This window comes from Heteronotia binoei, chromosome 14, assembly GCF_032191835.1.
Source record: "Heteronotia binoei isolate CCM8104 ecotype False Entrance Well chromosome 14, APGP_CSIRO_Hbin_v1, whole genome shotgun sequence".
Lineage (NCBI taxonomy): Eukaryota > Metazoa > Chordata > Lepidosauria > Squamata > Gekkonidae > Heteronotia > Heteronotia binoei.
Genome location: NC_083236.1, coordinates 70,181,014 through 70,204,689, shown reverse-complemented (window position 1 = coordinate 70,204,689; position 23,676 = coordinate 70,181,014). Strand labels below are relative to the sequence as shown.

General features: G+C 52.8%; 1 protein-coding gene across 2 annotated transcripts in view; it reads left to right on the top strand.

Moving 5' to 3' along the window:
* The window catches only part of ANKRD11 (ankyrin repeat domain containing 11), a 233,554-nt gene that overhangs the window by 209,168 nt on the left and 710 nt on the right, over positions 1-23,676 (top strand). Inside the window, exons 4-11 of one of the 2 annotated variants that reach the window (XM_060253567.1) lie at positions 5,744-5,914; positions 6,387-6,593; positions 8,410-8,552; positions 9,323-9,470; positions 11,702-18,414; positions 20,254-20,352; positions 20,462-20,605; positions 21,930-22,022. In XM_060253567.1, the coding sequence (XP_060109550.1) occupies positions 5,744-5,914; positions 6,387-6,593; positions 8,410-8,552; positions 9,323-9,470; positions 11,702-18,414; positions 20,254-20,352; positions 20,462-20,605; positions 21,930-22,022 (7,718 nt within the window). The remainder of the gene's footprint in view (positions 1-5,743; positions 5,915-6,386; positions 6,594-8,409; positions 8,553-9,322; positions 9,471-11,701; positions 18,415-20,253; positions 20,353-20,461; positions 20,606-21,929; positions 22,023-23,676) is intronic. The other variant, XM_060253568.1, reaches the window with a different exon arrangement.

Here is a 23,676-nt window from a genome sequence, read left to right as displayed (position 1 = left end):
CCCCGCTTCCTCAGCCAATGGAGAAAATAGAGGCTTTGCTCTGTAGCTCCTGTGCAATTGAGTAAGCCTTGCAAAGCAAGCTGTGATGCAGAAGAAAGCAAGAGAGAGGGAGAAGGAAGCAGAGGACAGCCAGTTGCTCAGGGGCCTGATAGGAGTCCTCTGGGGGCCTGATTCAGCCCCCAAACTGCATGTTTGACACCCCTCTTCTAGTGGAACAAGATACTTCCAACCCTGCTTGCAGTGACAGAGCCCCTTGGATTTCTTGGGGGGAGGGGCTGGTGTTCAGGGGGAGAGCCTCTGCTTGGCATGCAGAAGGTCCCAGGTTCAATCCCCAGTATCTCCAGTGGAAAGGATCAGGTAGTAGGTGACATGAAAGACCTTAGCTGGGGGCCCCGGGGAGCTGCTGCCAGTCTGAGTAGACAAGATTGACCTTGATCATGGGCCAGTGATCTAAAATTCACTGCAGTTCAGCTTCACGTGTTCTCATCGCTGACTAATCCTGGCCACCTCCTGCTAGTTGATGCGGAATCCTTAGGTCTGGCAAAACAGAAAGAGGCAAGGCAGCTTCCTTAGTTGAAAGCAACATATTTTCTGAATCTTAGATTTTAGAGTTGTGTTCTGACAAGTAGCGGTGATCAGTAATTACACTCCTCTTTATTTTGCAAAATGCGGGTTCTTATGCAAGATTCTGTTTATTGGTATGCCAAAAATATAAGGCTCTCCAAAGCAAGACTGCCGCCTCAGTTGGTGCTGCCAGGTGCCTCATCTCCCCACCTCCCTTCGTGAGGTCATGTGTTGCATTTGACATGTGTGCTTCCTGTGGACCACGGCTTATGTCAGACATGACCTTCTGGGGCCAGAGAGCAGTTGCATCTAATGCTTACGTTGCTCTTCTTATAAGCCCTGCAAAACAGGTCACCTGTGAGAGATGAGCCGTGTTCTGATGTGGCCATGTGGCTCTCTCCCCTTGCATGTGAAGAAGCCATGTGCTCAGAGTGCTCCTTCAGCGCACCTCAGCTGCTCTGTTACCTCAGGCTCTCCCGACATATTCTGGCTTCACCAGAGCATATTTGGGCTTGTCGGGACTAGGTCTCCTCCTGGCACGGGGAACAGAATTACTAAGAAAAGCTCTGTGGGGAAAAGGGAACATTGGCTGATATAGAGCATGTGATGTGCACAGCTCCGCTACTTTGCTTGTGCAGAGTGAGGTGTGTCGGCTCGTAGGATCTTTTGGTTTTGCTTTATGGTCCACCTTTCTCACTCAGCCTCAAGATGGATTACTTGGTATACAGTCAATAGGACTGGTGTTAGGAAAATTAGAAATGGTGCAAAAAAGTATCAGGCATGATATGCCAAGCAGCACAGAAGATCAGAAAACAATTGCAGTAAGAGCAAGGCACTGCACACAACAAATATATGATCCATAGCATACATAGTGGCATAGACTATAGCCCTGTACTCTTTTTAAAGCCACCTTTCTGAATCGTAGGCTGCAATCACACACACTAAGCAATGCACTTACAATCCACTTTGAGTGCACTTTCCAACTGGATTTTGCCAGTTCACGCAGTGAAATCCAGTTGGAAAGTGCATTGTTTAGTGTGTGTGATTGCAGCCATAGAGTTGGAAGGGACTTCCAGAGTCATCTAATCCAACCCCCTGCACAATGCAAGAGCTTCACAAATACCTTCCCCACAAACATACATATGTCCCCAGTGACCCCTGCAGGCTCCGTGCCCAGAAGATGGCAAAAACCTTCAGGATCCCTTGCCAAACTGGCCTGGTGAAAAATCATGCTGTTATGTTATTGCACTCTGTATAAGAATGTCTTCCTGAACAAGTCTGAGAAATGACTGAAGCAGGGGAGCCTTTCCTGACCTCTCGAGGCATGCCATTCCACAAGGAGGGGGGCCATACCAGAGAATCTGACTTACCTGTTTGCTAAGATGGCTCCTTCAGAAAGATTTGCTCAGAGGAGTGCTGTTATCACGGCAGGGGAAGCAGTCCTGTAGATCTGAGGGTCCCAGGCTGGGAAGGGCTCTGTATAGGAGGACCAGTGCCTTGAACTGAACCTGGAAACAGATAGGTAACCACTAGAGCAACTGCAGAAAGGGTGCCCACCAATGTTCCCTCTAAGCTGCAGAGTCTGGTGAGCAAAAATTCTACTTTGTGAGCTACTGGCATTCAAGGTGTGAGCTGCTGCATAAATTATTGTGCTCTGGGGGTCATCCTTCCTGAGCTAAGACAAAAATCTGTGAGCTAGAGGCTAAAAATCTGTGAGCTAGCTCACATTAACTCAGCTTAGAGGGAACGCTGGTGCCTACTCTGCCTAACTCCTAGTGATAGCTGAGACGTGGCATTCTGTACCAACCAGGTTGACCTTAAGGGCAGGCCCAGGAAGAGTGCACTGCGGCAGTCCGGTCTCAAGGTCACTGTGGCATGGATCCAGATAGCCAATTGAACCTTCAAGAGAGGGGGTGGCTTCTGGACTAAGTGAAGGTGCAAGAAAGCCTTTTTGTTTTTTTTTTGTTTTTTTGCAGCTGCCTTAACTTGGCTTCTCCGGCAATATTGATGGGAGCCGTAGAACATCTCTGTTCTTAACCGAGTCAGCAAGGGTCAGCTGGGACCCCTTTGAATGCGGGAAGGGCAGTGTCCTTCAGGACTGTGCGGCCTTCCCAACTGGCGTGACTGCTGGTCTTGTCAGGATTCGATTTCGCCACATTCACCCGTAACCATTTGCCTGCAGCAGTCAGGCAGCGGATTTATGGATCGGCCTGTGCTTGCTTGGAGGGAGCACGTCAAGAGCGCTAATGCCTGGCAGTGCCCCCTCTGCCATTACAGAACGGCCTGACCCCGCAACTGCCAGCGCATAAAAACAACATTTCCTCCCAGATTTTTCAAAACGAGAGGTTGCTGTTTTCCCTTTTCTTTCCACAGGATCTAAGCAGGGCAGGCCATGCCTGTGCTTTCTCTCATTAGTTTTTTCCTTTTGGTTTTTTAAAAAGCTTTTTTCCTATGACCGAGGGTTTTTTCTGGGGGGTGGGGTTTGCTGAGGCTGGCAGTCTTTCTGCTTCTGCAGACTCGAGAGCAGAGAGGAGTGTGCAGATCTCGGGCTTCCTCATCCCTCCTGTAGCAAGGCAGCACCTGAATAAGGGAGGAAACGGCCACATTAATTTTCGAGGGGCTTGGCGGAGATAACGATTCCGGTGAGGAGGAAATTAGAAAGCTGCCGAGGAGAAAATATGAACCCCGGCTCCTCTTTGAGATTTGCACATTGGAGGAGGTGGGGTTATGGGGGGGGGGGACGGCTCAGGAGAGGAAATGGGGCAGCAAATCACTTTGTCAGGCCTTGCTGTGGGGGAGCGAGGGAGGCAGCCGGTGTGCAGTGGGGGAGGGCCCGTCTGGCCACTAACTTCCTCCAAGATGTCTGCTGAAAGCTGCCTGACTGCTGTGGGCAAATGGCTCCTAGAGGGGGGAATCGAGATAGCCATGAACCCTTCCCGAGATTGAGGGAGAGTGGGAGGCTTCTGGAGCAGAACAGGGGCCTCGGGAAGAGCTGCCTCGCATGCAGGGGGGTCTTCCAACGTGGGTGGTTAAGGGGCCTGGCTGAGCTGTCTAGGAGCGCCTGCTGCCGACACGAAGCAGGGCAGTGGAAGTGGGCTGGTGCGGAAAGGCCTGCCCTTTACCCCAGAGTTCCCAACCAGCACCTTGCTGACCTTTGCTCTGAACTGGAGGCAGGGCGCACCTGCTTGTGTTTGGCTCACCTGGCCTCAACGCGGCAGCTGTGTGTGCCAAATGGCAAATGTGTAACTATTCCATGTTCTTATCTTGGTTGGCTGATCCGGCCAGCTCTCTGGACTGTGCCGGGGTCGCTTCTTAGCTTCTTGGGAATTGCCACCAGTCTGTGGAAGGAGCTGTAGGGAGGGGAGGCGAGCTCAGAGGTGTAGGCCCTCTCTGGGGTCAGGTAAAGAAAGGGTCTTTTTAAGGTCTGTGTGTTTTCCATGTGCCAGGGGGACCTCAGCATCAAATGCAGGCCTGCAAGCCCTTCCTTGCCTCCTTGGGCTCTGGGTGTTCTTCCAAAGGCAGCATCATTCACAGCCCTGGGCAGTGCAGACGGCCTGCCTCCCGGTCCTTTGTCCCCGGCCACGGCTTCCCTGGAAAGGTGCTCCTCAGGCACAGAAGCAGGTTCAAGGGACTGATGGGATTCACCTCAACAGCTTGCGGGATTCCTCTTCCCACGCTGCTTCTCTTCTTCCTGTTTTAAAATCCTACACCTGGATTTAATTAGGCAGATATTTAGACCTCACTCCCCTCCCGCAGGAACCCAGAGCGCCTTATGCCTTCTGCGGTGACTCTGTGAGGCAGGTGAGGTGGAGAGAGTGGCTGACCCAGAGCCATTCGGTGAGCTTCCATGGGGAGGCAGGAAGCCTGGGCCTGCCTTACTGAAATTACAGCACTTCCCTCCACCAAGCCAGGGCACAAGAGACAACTAATGTATCTGTCCACCTGCCCCTTTTTAACAATACAGTCTTTCACAGAACTCAGGGCAGCAGACAGACTTCTTGGTGCTTGAGGGGAGGGGCACAGTGGGAAGGCTTCTCGTGTCCTGGCCCCACTGGTGGACCTCCTGATGACACCTGGGGTTTTTGGCCACTGTGTGACACAGAGTGTTGGATTGGAGGGGCCCTTGACCTGATCCAACATGGCTTCTCTTATGTTCTTATGTGACACAGAGTATTGGACTGGATGGGCCATTGGCCTGATCCAACAGGGCTTCCTTATGTTCTTATGGGGCAGTGATGCTCTGTATTCTTGGTGCTGGGGGGGGGAGGGCACAGTGTCCTGGCCCCATTGGTGGACCTCCTGTTGGCACCTGGGTTTTTTGGCCACTGTGTGACACAGAGTGTTGGACTGGATGGGCCATTGGCCTGATCCAACAGGGCTCCTCTTATGTTCTTATATTCTTGGTGCGGGGGTGGGGGTGGCAACACTGGGAGGGCTTCTAGTATCCTAGCCCCAGTGGTGGACCTCCTGATGGCACCTGGATTTTTTGGCCACTGTGTGACACAGAGTGTTGGACTGGATGGGCCATTGGCCTGATCCAACAGGGCTTCTCTTATGTTCTTATGTCCTCAACAACAGCCTTGTGGAGGGGTAGGTAGGTTATGGTGCATAGGAGACTGGCCCAAGTGCATCTATTGAGTGTCATGGCAGAGTAGGGATTTGAATCCAGGTCTCCCCGGTTTTAGTCCAACATTCTAACCACTGCATCACACCAGTTCCACACGGTGAAGCCCATATGGGGCTGGAGATTCACCCCGTAGCACATCAAGCTTCTTGTTTTGTCTGGACTTGGTTCAGCCTTTTGGATTTCAGTCCAAGGGAAATTTAACCTACAACAAAACAGCTTCCTCCCAAAAGTGCCGTGTCACCCATGAATTAACCTAAGCCAGAAACCATGAGATGGGCTGTCTGTGCACTTTATCATAATATGAGGAGCCACTATCTACGGAGGATGACAGATGCTCCATCCAGAAACTCCGCTTGCCTGGTCATAGACAAAGGGCTCTTCTGTGTTGAGAGGCTGGCTGTCTCGAGAGAAAGGCTTCCAACCCTCTTTTCCGCTCTCTGGAAGATTAGCCTCTGCAGAGGAAACCACAGTTAGCAAATGTCTTGAAAATGGATGGCTTTCAGTGGTACAAACTGTTCCTCTCTCTCTCTCTCTCTGTTCCCCCTTCAACAGAAAAGCAGGGTCCTGAGCGGAAAAGGATTAAAAAGGAGCCTGCAGCTCGGAAGCCCAGCCTGCTCTTCGGGATGGGCCTTTCAGGAATCCGTGCCGGCTACCCGCTCTCCGAGAGGCAGCAGGTCGCCCTTCTCATGCAGATGACGGCAGAAGAGTCTGCCAACAGCCCCGGTAGGGACCGCTCTGGGGCGGTGATGGGTGCCTTGTGGGTTGGGTGCTGCTGCCTCAGAGGAGCCTCAGGCCAAGCCCAGCGGTCCCTTGGCAGCCCCCTTGGTGTTTTGCGTTCGCTGCCGGGTGGGATTGAAGTTTGCGGAGTCTCCTCAGATTGGTGAAAACTTGCATCTCCTGTGAAGAGAGTCTTGGCTTTCCCTCCCTTGGGTCTTGGGCGCCTTCCTCCTTCAGGGAAGCCACAGCCTTTGCTTAATCACCGCCTCCCCTTAATGTCTCCATTGTGTGCAGCAAAGGCATTCCTCTGCCTGGGAAGATTAGCTCCCCCCTCCCCCACCAACCATCGCCTCCGCTTGAGGGTTGAAATCTATGGCAACAGCTCCCTCTAAAGGCGTTGGGGTTGGTGGCTTGGGACAGAGCTCCTCCTTCACCCTCCTTGTCTTCTTCTCCTCCTCCTCCCTGTCTTTCCCACCAGCAGTAGATACAACACCAAAGCATCCCTCTCAGTCCACAGTTTGTCAGAAGGGAACTCCTAACTCTGCCTCCAAAACCAAAGATAAAGTAAACAAGAGGAATGAACGGGGAGAGACTCGGTTGCACCGGGCAGCTATTCGAGGGGATGCCCGGCGCATCAAGGAGCTCATCATCGAGGGCGCAGACGTCAACGTGAAAGACTTTGCCGGTAATTCCCTGGGCGGGGAGGGAGGAGGAGGTCCAAAGGGCTTGCTTGGGTCAATGTGTGAAGGAACTATTTTTGGCTAGCTGAGTTTCCCCGCTGGGACTGGGACTGGATGCCTCAGAGGACTGGGCAAGGATCAATGGTGTTCCCAATCCTCGTTTTCCCATCAGACCCTGACTGCGGGGTGACATAATAGAGGTTTACAAGGTAATGCATAGGATGGAGAAAGTAGAGAAAGAAGTACTTTTCTCCCTTTCTCACAATACGAGAACTTGTGGCCACTCGAAATTGCTGAGCAGTCGGGTTAGAACGGATAAAAGGAAGTACTTCTTCAGCCAAAGGGTGATTAACACATGGAATTCACTGCCACAGGTGGTGGCAGCTACAAGCATAGCCAGCATCAAGAAGGAATTGGGTCAACATCTGGAGCAGAGGTCCATCAGTGGCTCTTAGCCACAACCACAGCCACAGTTGGAACTCTCTGTCTGGGACAGTGATGCTCTGTATTCTTAGTGCTGGGGAGGGCACAGTGGGAGAGCTTCTAGTGTCCTGGCCCCACTGACAGACTTCCTGATGGCACATAGGTTTTTTGGCCACTGTGTGACACAGAGTGTTGGACTGGATGGGCCACTGGCCTGATCCAACATGGCTTCTCTTATGTTCTTATGTCTGGGGCAGTGATGCTCTGTATTCTTGGTGCTTGGAGGGAGGGCACAGTGGGAAGGCTTCTAGTGTCCTGGCCCCACTCACGGACCTGGATTTTTGGCCACTGTGTGACACAGAGTGTTGGACTGGATGGGCCATTGGCCTGATCCAGCATGGCTTCTCTTATGTTCTTATGTCTGGGGCAGTGATGCTCTGTATTCTTGGTGCTTGGAGGGAGGGCACAGTGGGAGGGCTTCTAGTGTCCTGGCCCCACTCACGGACCTGGGTTTTTGGCCACTGTGTGACACAGAGTGTTGGACTGGATGGGCCATTGGCCTGATCCAGCATGGCTTCTCTTATGTTCTTATGATGTGTCCCCAAGGGTCCTCTTCCTCTGGGCAGAACAGGCTGATTTGCCGGGTGGTCTTAGTGTTGCATTCATGAGAGCGAAGAGGCCCAGCACTGCTGTGGACAGGCTCAGTCTGGACCACCAGCGTAGCACGCAGCAGGTGCTTGGTTAGGAGTCCTTGGCATGCTGAGCACGAGTTCCCAATCGATCAACGTGTGCTCCTCTCCCCGGTGATTTCTCTTGGGGAACTCTGAGCACGGCTCCCTCTCCAGGACTGCCCCAAGGACAACGTGCCTTTTTGGCCTGCTGGCATCTCTTCCCAGAGCTTTGCCTGAGATGAGCGCTTTCTGTTGCGCTACCGACGCATTACCTGCCCGCAGGGCCGCTCAGCCACAAGAAACCCAAGCAATCCTGTCAGGTGGCTGTTTTTGTCTTCAGCGTCTCACCCGCTCAGGTGAGGATGGCAGTTCTGAGCAGCTGCAAGCTGACTGCATTCCAGCAGGTGCACCCATTCCTGCAAAAGACGAGGAGAGGGAAACCTGTAGCTCAAACTGGAGGTGGGTTCCATTGTCTGGTCGCTAAACAGCTGCTCTTATTTATAGTAGGGAGCTGGAGTAGATGCTTTACATAGTCAGACACAAGTCTGAATGGGCAGAATACCAGGCAAGCACCTGCTGTCTTGTGTGAACACAAGGCCAGGCGGTGGTTCCGTAGCCACACCACAGTGTTGGCAGCCAGCATCATCCACTGAGGCTCCGTTGTGACACGTTTCCTGCTTGAAAGAGACCATCCCTATCGTGTGTCTGTCTGTGTCCCTGTTGGCAGGCTGGACGGCTTTGCACGAGGCATGCAACCGGGGTTATTACGACGTTGCAAAACAGTTACTCGCTGCAGGGGCCGAAGTGAACACCAAGGGCTTGGACGATGACACTCCGCTGCATGACGCAGCCAGCAACGGGCACTACAAGGTCGGTTCTTGAATCAGAAGCTCTTAAATCCACTCACACTATCTTTCCCCAGGTTTCTGCTGTTAGGCCGTCTTCTGTCCCTGGCATCTAAAGGACCCTGTATAGCCCCTTCCCCTATCATTTCCCTCCATTCTGTGCAAGCCAATATCCTGTTGCCTTCTTGATACATGCCACGGTGTCCTTATCTTCAGCTGTCTGAAGCATAGCTGCCCTGTTTGGTCCTTGAAAACAAGAGAGAAAAGCAGGGTAAGGTATGGATGTCTGTAGAATGATAAGGAGCTCCCCATAGCTTTCACAGGAGTTGTCCTTGAAAGGGCAGTTGCTGTAAGAGCTCTTTCAGCCCCACCTACCTCACAGGGTGTCTGTTGTGGGGGGGGAGGTAAAGGAAATTGTGACTGCTCTGAGATTCAGAGTGTAGGATGGGATATAAATCCAATATCTTCTCCCTGGATTCTGATTCCCAGCAGCGGTTCATCCAACCTAAGCTGGCTGGCTAGTGGTCACCCTTCGGGATCTCCAGCAGACTTCTTTCTCTGCCCTGCCCTTTGGCCCTCTTTGTCCTTGTGGATGGGTTTGGATCCTTACAAAGGCGTATGCCCATTTACTCTCACTGAGCCATACGACTTCTGTTTGTGGGCTGTATTCCACTTCGCTACCTGAGCATGAAGTGGTAGACTAGTCTTTAGGGGAATGTTCATTTCAGCTTTCTCTGATACAGGATATAGGTGTCTAATTCTGATGCAGTTTACCAAGACTTTGTTTTTACACAGGTGGTGAAATTGTTGTTACATTACGGAGGAAATGCTCACCAGCTGAACAGGAGAGGAGAGACCCCATTGAAAGTAGCGAATTCCCCCACCATGGTGAACCTGCTGCTTGGGAAGGCCACGTATCCTTCTAGTGAAGAGAGTTCCACAGGTAAGGACCCAGCATGGCTGTGGCTCAGACTGGGGGGAGGGGGCTAGAAAGGGCAGCCTCTCCCAAGTGTGGCTGTTGGGGCCCATTCAGGAAGTCGCGCCTAATTTGCAAAAATCCAAAGAGCATGCACTCACTCGTGCAACTGCCTAGATGAACCAGTAAAGAACATGCAGGGAATGCACCTCCTAAGCCTTTCCCGATGACCTCAGCCCCTTGACTTCTGCATTTATGCCCTGTTGTTGTGTGCTTGCAGCAGCCCAGCGTTGGAGTTCCGTGCCTGAATGAGTGGTCCAGGAAAGGCGAGTTCCGGGGCAATATGAAACAGGGTGCAGCCCAGTCATTCGTCCTAGAGTCAGCGCAGAAGGAAAAAGGGATCGTGCGCTTAGTGCTTTGCCCTAGTGTTGAGGAATCCCCTTTTTCGGTGCTTTGCTTGCACCCATGTCAGAGATCTTGAGCAGTCGGCTGTTTTCCCTCCCCCACTTTTTCTCAGCCTCTCACTCCCTTGGGAGGCATACCCACCAGTAGTGCCAGACTAAACCCTGTGGAGGCCCCCTAGGCAGTCAAAATCTCAAGGGGCCCCCTTGCAAATTATCTCAAGAGTCTGAGCCCCTGCCCCGCCACCCATTGCCCCCACTGCAGCTTGCGGGCCCCTTCTCAAAAGCCCCTTTGACAAAGCTGTGGGGGAGAGGCAGAGAGAAGCAAACTTGGCAATGACAGCAGCAGCAACCTCACCAGGCAAATTGGGCAAAGAGCGGCTCAGGTGCTGGCTGGGAGGGCTGCAAGCAGGGGGGAACCTGGGGGGGGGGAGCCAGCCTGAGGCCCCTAAAGGTGTGGGGGCCCATAGGCCAGTGCCTACTTGGCCTAATTGTTAATCCATCCCTGCCCACTAGCTAAGCATGGGAAGTGTGGAAAGGGAGGCGACAGTTCTGCTATTTCCCACTGGCTGCGCTGAATTGTGCAGTATGCAGAAGTGGCACATCCACAGCATTCATACAACAGCACGGTAGAAATGGGGGAGGAGACTTCCTTAGTGTCTTTCCCCTGCTCCCCCATGTGCCACTCAAGTACTCCCCTGCCCTTGCTTACTCACCAGCCTCACCAATGCGATGTGGTAACTTCGTGCTTGGTTGTACAGATAAGTTTGTACCCAGCATGGTAGAAGTGATCTTTCCCTTGGCCAGAAAAGGTGCAGAAAGGCGGGCAAGCATGCACCAAGCCAGTTTGGTGTAGTGGTTAAGTGCATGGACTTTTGTCTGGAAGAACCAGGTTTGATTCCCCACTCCTCCACTTGCAGCTGCTGGAATGGCCTTGGGTCAGCTGTAGCTCTGGCAGAGGTCCTTGAAAGCACAGCTTCTGGGAGAGCTCTCTCAGCCCCACCCACCTCACAGGGTGTCTGTTGGGGGGTGGGGGGGAGGTAAAAGGAGATTGTGAGCCACTCTGAGATTCAGAGTATAGTGTGGGATATAATTCCACTATCTTCATCATCTTCTTTTGCTGGGCTGCTGGCTGAGAGTTGTGTTGTATTGAAAAGATGATCATGGGCTGGAAAAGGGAGTAGAAGGTTACATCAAAGGACAAGGTTATTAGAACCTGTTGCCAAATGACGGCGTCAACACAGAGAAGGGGAGGGCTGGCTGAGAGCTGCGAAGTCCTGGTGGAAGCCTTGCTTCTGCCATCTATTCTCTGGGTGTCTTAGGCAAGTCTGCCTGCTCTCTCAGCCCTTTCGCCCGAGATGCGGGGATGTCTTGTAAAGGTTCAATTGTTATTCTGCAGCTCGGAGGTGCTCCAGAGATGGAGCCTGATCTACCACGCAGACGCAAAGCTTGACCAAGACTCGTATACAAACGAGTGCCTAAGTGGGGAGCAGACATGGTGTGTCTCTACGGCGGTCGGTTGGGCATGCAGACTTCTGGCTGCACTGCAGCTCTTTGGGTGCAGTCCCTCGCGAAATGAATGGATGTTACCCAGCCACAGCTCTTACTGGATTTGCACCCTTTCTGCCCAGATGCTCCAAATGGACTCCTGCCGTTGACTCCCTGTGCGGCTTTGGCCTTTTATTCCAGAGGACCTCTTTGATCACCGTGTAGGTAGAGCAGCTGCAGCTATGTTTTGCACATGGAAGATAGATTATCCATTCAGGTATTGTGGGCAGGTTTCGTGAAGGATGCTGCTAGCTCAGGTGGATGGTAGTTGCTGTGCCTCACCCTTTCCTTGTGCTCTTCTTTCCCCAGAGAGCTCAGAAGAGGAAGACGCTCCTTCGTTCGCACCGTCCAGCTCCATCGATGGCAATAACACAGACTCAGAGTTTGAGAAGGGCCTGAAGCACAAGGCCAAGAACCAGGAGCCGCCAAAAACCATCACGCCTGTCAAGGACGAGTACGAATTCGATGAGGACGACGAGCAGGACAGAGTCCCCCCAGTCGACGATAAGCATTTGCTGAAAAAGGATTACAGGAAAGAGACTAAAGCAAATAGTTTCATTTCTATCCCCAAAATGGAAGTGAAATCCTATCCTAAAAACAGCACAATCACACCAAAGAAAGCAGCCCATCGCATCCTTTCCGACACCTCCGACGAAGAGGACGGCAGCATGGCCGCAGGGGCAGGGGAGAAGCTGCGGCTGACCACTCACTCCATCCTTCCCAGCAGCAAGGCTCGAGAGCCGTCAAACGCCAAACAGCAGAAAGAAAAAAACAAAGTAAAGAAAAAACGCAAGAAAGAGGCGAAGGGCAAGGAGGTTCGGTTTGGCAAAAAAAATGACAAATTCTGTTCTTCTGAGTCGGAGAGTGAAAACCTGGAGAGTGAGGAGGATGACAGAGACTCTGTACAAAGTGCTGCCTGTGTAAAAGACTCTCGGTTAGTGTTAAAGGAGTCCTCCTTGTTTAATTCCCTTTCTGCCTCCTCCGCCTCTTCCCACGGGAGCCTGGGGTCACAGAAACATAACTCAAACCTTACAGAACAGCACTCCAAGCACTGGAGGACAGACAACTGGAAAACTGTCTCTTCTCCTGCCTGGTCAGATGTCAGCTCCTTATCAGATTCAACGCGGACGAGGCCAACCAGCGAGTCGGACTACACATCGGAAGACTCCAGCTTGGAGTCCATAAAGCCTGTGAGGAAGAAACAGGAGCACAAGAAGCGAGCCCAACACGGGCCAGCAATGGTGGTGGAGAAGAAGAATTCATTCCATGCCAACGTCGATGGGGCAATTCCAAAGCTGGACAAAGAAGGGAAAGTTGTAAAGAAGCATAAAACCAAACACAAACACAAAAACAAGGAGAGGGGGCAGTGCCCTGGGGCCCAAGATGTTAAGATAATCAAGACCTTTTCTTTTGAATATGAGGACTCTAAGCAGAAGCCTGAAAAGGGTTTGATCGTAGAGACCGAAAGCTTGGTTGAGAGCAAACTCAAAGTGCTCAGGCATGAGCGGGAGCAGTTCAAGAAAGAGGAAAAATTCGTCAGAACTAAATCTGAGGAGAAGGAGTGGCTGTTTAAAGAGGACGCTGGGAAAAATTCCAAAGAAGAGAAGTCATTGAAAAAAGCAAAAGAGACAAACAAAGACATCAGTAAATCTTTCAGAGAAGAAAAGACCAGCAGGTTGGAAAAAGAGAAACCCATCAAGGAGAAATCACCTAAAGAGGAGAAACCTAGAATGCACAAGGAAGACCGGAAGAGGAAATCCAAAGACAAGCTATCCAAGGCTGAAAAGAAAAATGAACTGAAGGAAGAAAAGCTATCAAAGCTAGAGAAAGAGAAAACCGTGAAAGAGGAGAAAGAGAAATGTAGAAAAGACAAGAGTTATCGAGAAGAATCCAGCTTTGAAGACTTTACTAGTAAGAACCAGTTTCAGGAAAGTGAAGACACCAAGTGCAGCCTCTCGGATGATCAGCAAGATCGGTGGTTTTCAGATTTGTCCTCTGATTCTTCTTTTGATTTCAAAGGGGAGGACAGCTGGGACTCACCTGTGCCAGACTACAGGGAAATTAAAAATGACACTATGGCAAAACTCATCATAGAAACAGTGAAGGAGGAGGCAAAAGAGAAGAAGCGGGAGAGTAAAGCAAAAGATAAGAGAGAATACAACGAGAAGCGTAATGAAAAAGACAGCTTTCTAAAAAAGAAAGACAGAGAATATGTTGAGAAAAACTCTGAAAAGAAAAAGGACCAACCTGAAAAGCATAAAGGAATTCCCAGTTATCTTCCTGAAAAGGACAAAAAAAGGAAGGATTCTGCCGAAAGCTTCAAGGAAAGGAAGGAAAAGGATGCTGGTGAAGCTAACAAAGAGAGAAGAGACTTGTCTGATGGCGCCAGGGACAGGAAAGATGCTAAAATTAAACAAGAAGACTCTTATAGGGATGAATTCAAAGACTATGGCTGTGAAGCATTCTTCAAAGAAAAATCCGATCTCGATTTCAGTGGAAAAAACACAGAGACCTGGGAGAGGCATCATTCTGGAAAGGAGAAGAAAGACATGCCTGAGAAGGACAAGAAAGAAAAATTAAAATCAGAAAAGTATAAGGAAAAATCCAAAGCAGACGACAAAGAGAGAAATGAGAAAGCTCTGGCTGAAAAAGCCCAGAAAGACAAAGAATTGGACAAAGGCTTTAAAGAGAAGAAAGATGCAAAGGAGAAATATAAAGATCCCCACAGCAAAGATAAAGAGAGAAAGGCTTCCCTAGACCAGCTTAAAGAGAAGAAGGAAAAGAACTTTCCTGGGGATAGAGAGGACTTCCATGAGAGAAGGGAAGAGAAGAAAGGCCGGGAGAAAAACTGGTACAGCATCCTTGACATCTTCACGGATGAAAGTGAAGACGAGAAGGAGGACTACAGCCTGGGTGGATTCAAACTGGGAGAGAGCATCGGGAGTGAAATGCATCGGCTAGAGAGTCTGCCAGACAAAGATGATGGCCTGGCAGCTGAGAGAGACCTTTATCTCCCTGACAAGCACAGGAAATATTCCTCTGATAGGCAACATTCTACTGAGAAACAGAAGGACAAAGAGTCCAAAGAGAAGAAGAAGGACAAAGGACTGGGTGAGGGTGGGAAGGAGAAAAAAGAGAAATGTTCCTTCGAGAAACATAAAGAGAAAAAGGACAAAGATTCTGCAGAGAAGTACAAAGAGAGGAAAGAGAGAAGCTCGGTAGACTCTGCTCCCGAACGGAAAGCCAAGCAGAAGCTCCCAGAGAAAGCAGAAAAGAAGCATACAGGAGAAGAGAAGGCTAAAAGCAGGCACAAGGAGAAGCTGGAGAAAGAGTATACAAGGGAGAAGCGGTCTTCAAAAAGCGGCGAACCAGAGAAAAGCTTGCTGGAAAAACTGGAAGAAGAAGCCCTAAATGAATACAGAGATGACTCCAATGACAAAATAAGTGAGATTTCTTCTGACAGCTTCACCGACCGAGGGCAAGAACCTGTGCTCACGAGTCTCTTCGATTGTCCCAGCGTTTCTCTTGTTGATGCCTCTGAGGAGAAATGCAAAGAGCCTCTGTCTTGTTTGCCAGATAAACTCAAGGAGCGGGAGAGGAACCGGCACTCTTCCTCCTCCTCCAAGAAAAGCCATGAAAAGGACAAAGCCAAGAAAGAGAAAGGCGAGAAGAAAGAGAAAGCGGAGGAGTTTAAGGACTCCAACAGGAAGGATTCTGCTCAGTACGAGAGAGATTTTTCTCTGGATGGAGAAGGCTTTGGCATTTCCTATGGCATAAAGACAGAGGCAGAAGACGAACTGGACAAAAACATAGACTATTTGTTTTCTGACAAGAAAGACAAAAATGACTCTGAAAGAGAACTTCCAAAGAAGGCAGAAAAAGACAAGGCCTACGGCTCCAGTGTGATCAGTACAGCCAAAGAGAAGAAAAAGAGGGACCGGCACAAGGAGAAGTGGAAAGAAGAGAGAGAGAAGCACAGAGACAAACATGCTGAAGGGTTCTTCAAGCACCACAAAGAGGAGCAGAAGTCTGCCAAAGATAAGGATAGCTCTCAAGTCATCACTCTTAAGGAAAAATTGAAAGAGGAGCCACCCAAATGCAATGATCTCAAAATGAAGGAGAGACTTAAGGAAAATCAAGAAAAGGACAAAGGGGAGGGCCTTAAAATGAGCAACGGAAACGATAAAATGGCCTTATCCAAAGAGGGCAACAAGAAAGACATCAGGCCCCGGGAGAAGCTGCTGGGAGACGGGGACTTGATGATGACCAGTTTTGAGAGGATGTTGAGCCAGAAAGACCTGGAGATTGAAGAACGCCACAAAAGGCATAAAGAGAGAATGAAACAAATGGAGAAGATGAGACACAGGTCAGGGGACCCCAAACTGAAAGACAAAGCCAAGGCCAGCGAGGACGTTCGCAAGAGGAGCCTGGATCTGGCCACAAAGAAACCGGTAGTGCTCGATGCTCAGTTGAAGGACAAGAAGCTCAAAGAGCTGGGGCCACTCGCTCCAATCGTGTCTCCGGAGAACAAGACTCAGCCCGTTGCTGGGGTGGATTCCAAGGACTGGATAGCTGGTCCTCAGCTAAAAGAAATCTTACCTGCCTCTCCAAGGCCAGACCAGAGCCGGCCAACGGGGGTTCCAACCCCAGCCTCTGTGGTTTCCTGCCCCAGCTATGAAGAGGTGATGCAGACTCCCAGGACGCCCTCTTGCAGCACCGAAGATTACGCAGAGCTGATGTTTGACTGCGCCGACTCCCAGCATTCCCTGCCCATCTCCACCATGTCTATGAACGCTTGTTCTCCATCCTTTTTTGACCGATACTCCAATCCTGCCAGTGGATTCCCTGAGAACCCGAGTCAGACCCCGACAAGGACCATTCCCTCTACAAACCTTCACCGTTCAATGTCTGTGGATATCCGGAGAGCCCCGGAAGAAGAGTTCAGCGTCGGGGACAAATTTTTCAGGCAGCAGAGTGTCCCGGCCACCTCTAATTATGACTCTCCCATTCAGCACTTGATGGAAGAGAAAGTCCCTCTTCCCTCCGTTCCCATGGAAAAGTTCCCGTGTTTGTCTCCAGGGTATTATTCCCCTGACTACGGAGTCCCGTCTCCTAAGGTAGAATCCTTGCACTGCGCTCCAGGAACTGTTGGCAATGCCGCTGAGTCACCTGAAAGTGTTTTCTCTGGCTTGCAAGCGAAGTCGTCCCCTTCCCATAGAGATGAGCTGCTTGCCCCGTCTGTCGAAAGTGCTCTCCCGCCGGATCTTGGCCTGCCTCTGGATGCCACGGAAGAGCAACAGGCAACGGCATCGATTATGCCGCCAGAGTCCAGCTTTCCGTCACCGACCGAGGACAGTCCGTTTGGCTCTGCCGTTCCAGAGCAGACCAGTGCTGAGTGGGACACCCCTCCGACAAGGAGCCTGGATCCACCCCTTCCCCTGGGTGTGATGGGCAGTGCTTCTGACCCCCCTGTGAGCTGGTTGGTAGGATCGGAACTCCTCATGAAATCTCCCCAGCAGGGCCCTGAATCCCCTAAGCCATTCTGTTCTCCTGATGCTGTGAATCCCACCCCAGTGCCTGTCGCTGCTGCAGAGTCTCCTTATCCCATCTCCCCCGTGTCATACCCCTTGGCGATGACTGAGCCAGTGCTTGAGAAGGCAAAGGAAGATGCTGGGGGAGCCCTCCCGGTAGAAATGGTAGCGGCAGAAAAGCAGGCTCCGTTTGCCGAGTCCCCTGCTAGGTTAGACACGTTCTTCAGTGGCTGCAAGCCTTGCCCAGAGGAAGGCTCTGACATGCCTTTGCAGTCCGCTAACATGCCAGCAGAATCCCAAGTGGAGGCGGTTAGTGCTGTGGGGAAAGACTATGCGGAGAACAGCACTGTTGCCCCAGTCGGTGCTGAGGAGCCGGCCTCGTGGCCAGACTCATTCGCAAATCCGGAAGACGACTTGGACCTCGGTCCTTTCTCGTTACCGGAATTGCCTCTGCAAGCGAAAGACGTTCCAGAGGATGAGGTGGCGGAGGTGATTGCCGAAGACCCTGCAGGTGCTCCGGAGAAGGCGGTTGGAGCTGGACTCGGGGATGGCGGGGAGGCTTCAGGGGCCATGAGTGAGCAGGAGGAGCCGATTCTGACCCAGCAGAGCGTCCTGCCTGGGGAACCAGAACTGCAGGCAGATGAGCAGAAGTGTGAGGGGGGTTTGCTAGAAGGGGTGTCCGAAGTAGTAGGTGCCCAAGAAGCAAAGAGCTTGAAAGAACCTGAGGCTCTCCAAAACCTGCAGGAGGCCACATTGCCCGATCTCGTGCAGCCAGAGAGCAAGGAGGTGGATGGGGAGGAGGAGGAGGAGGGCTTGGCCTCGGCTATTCTTCCCTCAGACGGCGGTTCTCAGGCTGAGGGGAGCCAAGCCAGCCGCACGGAGAGCACAGATGCGGAGGATGGGGCTGCGGCAAAGGGCACCGGCCAGGTCTCTGCCTCCCAAGTGGAGGCTCCGCCAGAAACCATAGAGCCGGCCCCAAAACCGGTGGCCGAAGCCCCAAAGCCCCCCAAAATCGAAGAGATCCCCCAGCGCATCACCAGAAACCGAGCCCAGATGCTCGCGAACCAGAGCAAGCAAAACGCTGTGGCTTCCGAGAAGGAGTTCCCCCCCGCTTCGGCACCCACCACGCGGGCAAAGGGGCGCGTCACGGAGGAGGAGGAGGCTCAGCACCCGCGGAAGCGCCGCTTCCAGCGCTCCAACCAGCAGCTCCAGCAGCAGATCAACACCTCCACCCAGCAGACCCGCGAGATGATCCAGCAGACACTGGCGGCCATTGTGGACGCCATCAAACTGGACGACATCGAGCCGTACCACAGCGACCGCTCCAACCCATACTTCGAGTACCTGCAGATCCGGAAGAAGATCGAGGAGAAGCGGAAAATCCTCTGCTACATCACCCCCCAAGCGCCCCAGTGCTACGCGGAGTACGTCACCTACACGGGCTCCTATCTGCTGGACGGCAAACCTTTGAGCAAGCTGCACATCCCAGTGGTGAGTAGCAGCCGGCCGCTTCGCCTTCTAGCTGACTTTGAGCAGAAGGGTGGGAACATACCCCTTCCTTGTAGGCTGAGAAGGAAGGTCCCTGCATTAGCAAAGGTTTGCTTAAATATGCAGGTGGGGCAGAGGGGACAGGAGACACACCCCTCTCCTGGTGAGAGCCTGCGTCCAGGCTCTCCACAGGGCCAGATTAAGAATGGTGCAGGAGAGGTGAAGCCTGGGAGGAGTTTAGCTGGGGTCCGAAGCAGAGCTGCGCGGGCAAACGCTTGACCTCCTAATGGCAGGGGGCAGGTGGAAGAGTACAAACGAAGAATTAAAATGCACCAAATCCAAAATATATCTACAGGACCGCATCTCCCCATAGGTGCCCCGAAGATCACTACAATTCAGCACGCAACTTCTGCTGACCATCCGTGGCCCGAAGGACGTCCGTCTTGCCTCAACCAGGGCCAGGGCTTTTTCAGCCTTGGCTCCCAGCCTGGTGGAAGCAGCTCCCTCTAGAGAGCCAGGCCCTCACAGACCTGTTATCTTTCCACAGGGCCTGTAAAACGGAGCTGTTCCGCCAGGCCTTTGGTTGAGGCAGCAGACGTCCTCCTCCACCGGCTGGCCCTGTATGGCGATCCATCTCTGCTGTAACATAAATTCATTTTATTCACTATCTTCGGTTCGTGTAATACGTGAACAACTGAGCTGCCATTTATAATTTTGTTACGATCCGTCAAATAGTTCACATCGCTCTTGTTTTTGTACCGTTTTTAGAATGCTGTGATTTGCCCTGAGCTCTTTCCTGGGAAAGGGCGGACTATAAGTTTCCTAAAATAAATTAAATGTCAAGCTCCACCCTAAGAGCAAATCCAAGGAAATGACACCTTACAGTCTACATTTGAGCCATTCTGATGATCAGAGTTCAAACCGAAGGCAGCTTAAGCAGCGGAAGGACCAAAACGTGTCTCCTACCCCAGTGATTCGGCAGGTCTCTTGCTCTCGCTCTCCCTGGGGGGGGCGATGCTTGTGCTGCCCCGCCTCTTCATTCCAAGGAAACCTTGCAAGTAGAAATCCCATCTGTGGGCAGGCCTGGCCCTGCAGGAGCTCTCCTTGAGCCTCAGTCCTGTGCCAGCCCCCCCTTCCCCCCCGGTGCCCTCTGGAGATCCAGTAGCCCCGCCCTGAGCTCCCTCTCCTTCCCGGGGGCTTGTGGGAAGCATCGCAGTCAGCTGCTGAGAGTGGGCAGTGGCAGTTTCTTCTCCCTTCGCCAGACAGCGATGGGCTGTTGCCCGGCATGCACCGCTTTGTGCCCAGCAGGGCAGTTTCAGCCTCTGTGAAAGATGCTTCCCCTCTTCTTTGCATGAAGCAGCAGAGATCATCCTTGTTGGCGGCCGCTGTGAGCTCAACGAAGCCTCTTCCCAGGCCTTGCTAGAAGAAAAGGGCTCGAGTGGGAGGAGGAGGAGGGGTGGTGCTTGTTCCACAGGACGCCTGGGGAGGGGCAGGGATCCAGCAGGAGGGCCTCTGGCTCCCTTTTGAGAGCTCCTCGCATGGAAAGGCAGGTGGGGAAAGTGAGTTCTGAGGCCACGCTTAGCAGCCTCTTGCTGAGGGATCCGGACAGACCTGGGTGGGTGGGGATTGAGCAGAGCATCTCGCCCCCGTTTGCATCTTGTCTGCCTGTGCTGGGAGGAAGGAGCAGCCCCCTCCCCCGGGTCTGGGAGGTGAACAGGGAGGGGAGGATCCGTGAGCGCCCCTGCCAGGCAGTGGGCCTGCCTGTGCCCCTCAGCAGGTGCGGGTGGGGCGAAGGGAGCCGGGTGCAGCTGACCAGCAGGTGCTTCTTCCTCTGTCTTCCAGATCGCCCCTCCTCCGTCACTAGCAGAGCCCCTCAAGGAGCTGTTCAAGCAGCAGGAAGCCGTCCGTGGCAAACTCCGGCTCCAGCACAGCATTGAGCGGGTGAGAACTGGCGGTGGGGGGTGCCCCAAGCCCCTTAGTGAGGCCGTGCTGTCTCCTCCTGCTTTCTCCTCCAGGGTTGACTCTCTCTCTCTCTCTCTCCTTTCCCCAGGAGAAGCTGATTGTGTCGTGTGAGCAGGAGATCCTGCGGGTGCACTGTCGGGCAGCACGGACGATTGCCAACCAAGCCGTCCCCTTCAGCGCGTGCACCATGCTGCTGGACTCCGAGGTGTACAACATGCCTTTGGAGAGTCAGGTCTGTGCCTCTCTTCTGGAGGGTGGGACTCGCTCTGGTTTATTTTTATTTTATTCAGTTTTCAGCCCTCCCTTCCAGTAAGACAGCCTCAGGGTGGGTTACATCGTAAAAACAATAAAAGACCAATTTAAAATATATAAAACTACAAAGTGACAATAGAGACTAAAATGGCAGGTTCTGCCTCCCAGCCATGGCCTCTTGTCCAGGCCCAGCAGGTCTTGTAGCCCTGGGATGGAATGAAGGGGGAGGCCGGCAGCAAGTGACGGCTGCTGCCTCAGCTGAAAGCCTGGCGAAAGAGCTCTGTTTTACAGGCCCTGCGGAACTGGAGCAGATCCCGCAGGGCCCGGAACTCCAGGGCGAGCTCATTCCACCAGGCAGGGGCCAGAGCTGAAAAGGCCCTGGCCCACATCGAGGCCAGATGGGTGTCTCTGGGGCCAGGTATTACCAAGTGTTGTTGGGGCGCTGATCGTAAAGATCTCCGGGGCTCATACAGGGAGAGGCGGTCCTGAAGGTGTGCTGCCCCTGGCTCTGGGATCTGACCCCCGTCCGAGGAGCTGTGGAGGGTCACTGGGGCATAGGAGAGAGATCTGGCTTCATCCCTGGTGCTCAGTCCTCGTGCCAGAGATGCCCGTCTTTGTCTGGACTGAGGCGAGGAAGTGCTGGGGGCCACTCCAGGTGACCGGCAGGTCTCTTGGCCTTGGCTGGCCAGGTTTGGGGTGCACTGGATTCTCCTTCAGGAGAGGAGGGGTGCTGACGAGCCCGGCTCTGTGCCTCAGCCTGCAGAGACGGCTTTCCCTCTGCATGCAGCTCAGCGCCAGACGGCCACAGGGGCTGCTGCTTTGCAGCAGGAAGAGAACTGACGAGCGGCTGCAGCTGAGCCAGGCAGTGACATCAGCACCTCCTGCCGGCTGGCCACGTGGAGAGACGGCTCTGCTCGCTTGCCACAAAGCTATCATCTCCGTGGAAAGCCGAGTGCTGCATTGCAGACACACTGGGCAAAAGAGGGGGGGATTTATTAGCCGTCCCTTCTATTGATCTGTGCATCTGATTTACAGCTCAGCCGTTCCCAGCAGGCAGAGGAAGGAAGGAAGGAAGCCAGAAACTCTGAGTTGGGGGGCTGTCTGGCTCAGGAGAGGGGTGGGTAGAATGAGACGCCAGGGAGGCAGGGATCTCTGTCTGGCCCTAGGCGTAGGGAGGGGCTGGATGGGGGGCAGGCCCTGCTGCCCACTCTGAACTTTTCTGTGCTGGGGAAGAGGAGAAGGACTGAGTGCCCAGTCTGTCCTCTACCCCAACCAACCCCGCTCCACTCTCTCGTGTGTTTCAGGGAGACGAGAACAAATCCGTCAGAGACCGTTTCAACGCTCGCCAGTTCATTTCTTGGCTGCAGGACGTTGATGACAAATACGAGCGCATGAAGGTGAGGAAATGAGGAGACCTGGGGGGGGGCACAGCTGTGCTTGGGGTCTCTTCCCCCTCCCCCCCCCAGACCAGTTTTGCTTCTTAGGTAGAAAGTGGGCTGGGAGATCCTGACCTTTAAAGGGAGGGGGGGTGTTCTAAAGGGGAGGATTAAAGCAAAACCCCTTCCCTGTTATGCTTATTGCAGGTGGCTTTTTTTGGAGCAGGAGCTCCTTTGCATATTAGGCCGCACCCCCCTATGTAGCCAATCCTCCTGGAGCTTACAGTAGGCCCTGTACTTCCTGTAAGCTCTTGGAGGATTGGCTACATCAGGGAGGTGTTGCCTAACATGCAAAGGAGCTCCTGCTGCAAAAAGAGCCCTGGGTGGGAGTTTATTTGGAATGTAGTTGGGAATGATTCCCCCCCCCAACCCCCCCCCCCCCAAAAAAAAAACAAACTGCTGTGGTCCCCTCTTTGTGAAGGCTGCCATCCTGGTGCATCTGTTCCCCCCAGAGAACGTGCTAGGCCTCCACAGGACACCTCAGAAGCAGTGTTCCCTCTAAGCTGAGTTAGTGTGAGCTAGCTCACAGATTTTTAGCCTCCAGTTCACACATTTTTGTCTCAGCTCAGGAAGGATGACCCCAGAGCACACTAATTGATGCTGGAGCTCACAACTTTAATGCCAGCAGCTCACAGTTTTAATGCCAGTAGCTCACCAAGTAGAATTTCTGCTCACAAGACTCTGCAGCTTAGAGGGAACATTGCTCAGAAGCCTTTGCCAGAGAACAAGAATGTGTTGCTGAACTCACCTTTCCCATGTGGAGCAGGTTGTGCCCCTCCTAGGGAAGGAGCATTGAACAGGCCTCTCTTGGCTCCCTAGAAGTGCCTCCGCCTCTCCTCCTTGGCCAGCCTCCCTCCCACCCCTCCTCCTTCCTGGGTTGAGCCAGTGAGGACTGGGTGGAGAAGCTGCACCTCCCTGCACTTGAGCTCTGGGAGAAGGCGTCGCCCTCCTGGTCAGCCTTCCCAGCAGGCTTGTGGGCTCCCTCCCTTTCGGTACACAATTTTTCCTTGCAAACCCACTTGTCAGTGGTGGAAAATATTGACCTTTCTGATAAGAGGCCCTCAGTGCAGCTCCAGAATGTTGGCTTTCCTTTGGACAGGGCCCTTTGCTCATTCCTCATCCCCTCATCTCAGCTTGGTCAACGGCCTCTTGTGTGTGACCTCAGCGCTTGTCTTTCGGGGGTGGCTGGGTTCTGAGCTATGCCTCTCTCTCATGTGGTCATAGTTTAGTAGAGAAAGCTCTGAGGAAAGCGTGCCATTTTGACAAAGATGGCGTTCTTCCTTGAAGCCAGCCCTACTCCAGAAGATGCATGTGGTTAAGTGTGTGGACTCTTATCTGGGAGAACCGGGTTTGATTCCCCACTCCTCCACTTGCACCTGCTGGCATGGCCTTGGGTCAGCCAGAGCTCTGGCAGAGGTTGTCCTTGAAAGGGCAGCTTCTGGGAAAGCCCTCTCAGCCCCACCCAGCTCACAGGGTGTCTGTTGTGGGGGAGGAAGGGAAAGGAGATTGTGAGCCCCTCTGAGACTCTTTAGAGTGGAGGGCGGGATATAAATCCAATATCTTCTTTATCTTCATCTTCATGCCCTCCTGCGCTTAGAAGGAGAGGGCATGCCAG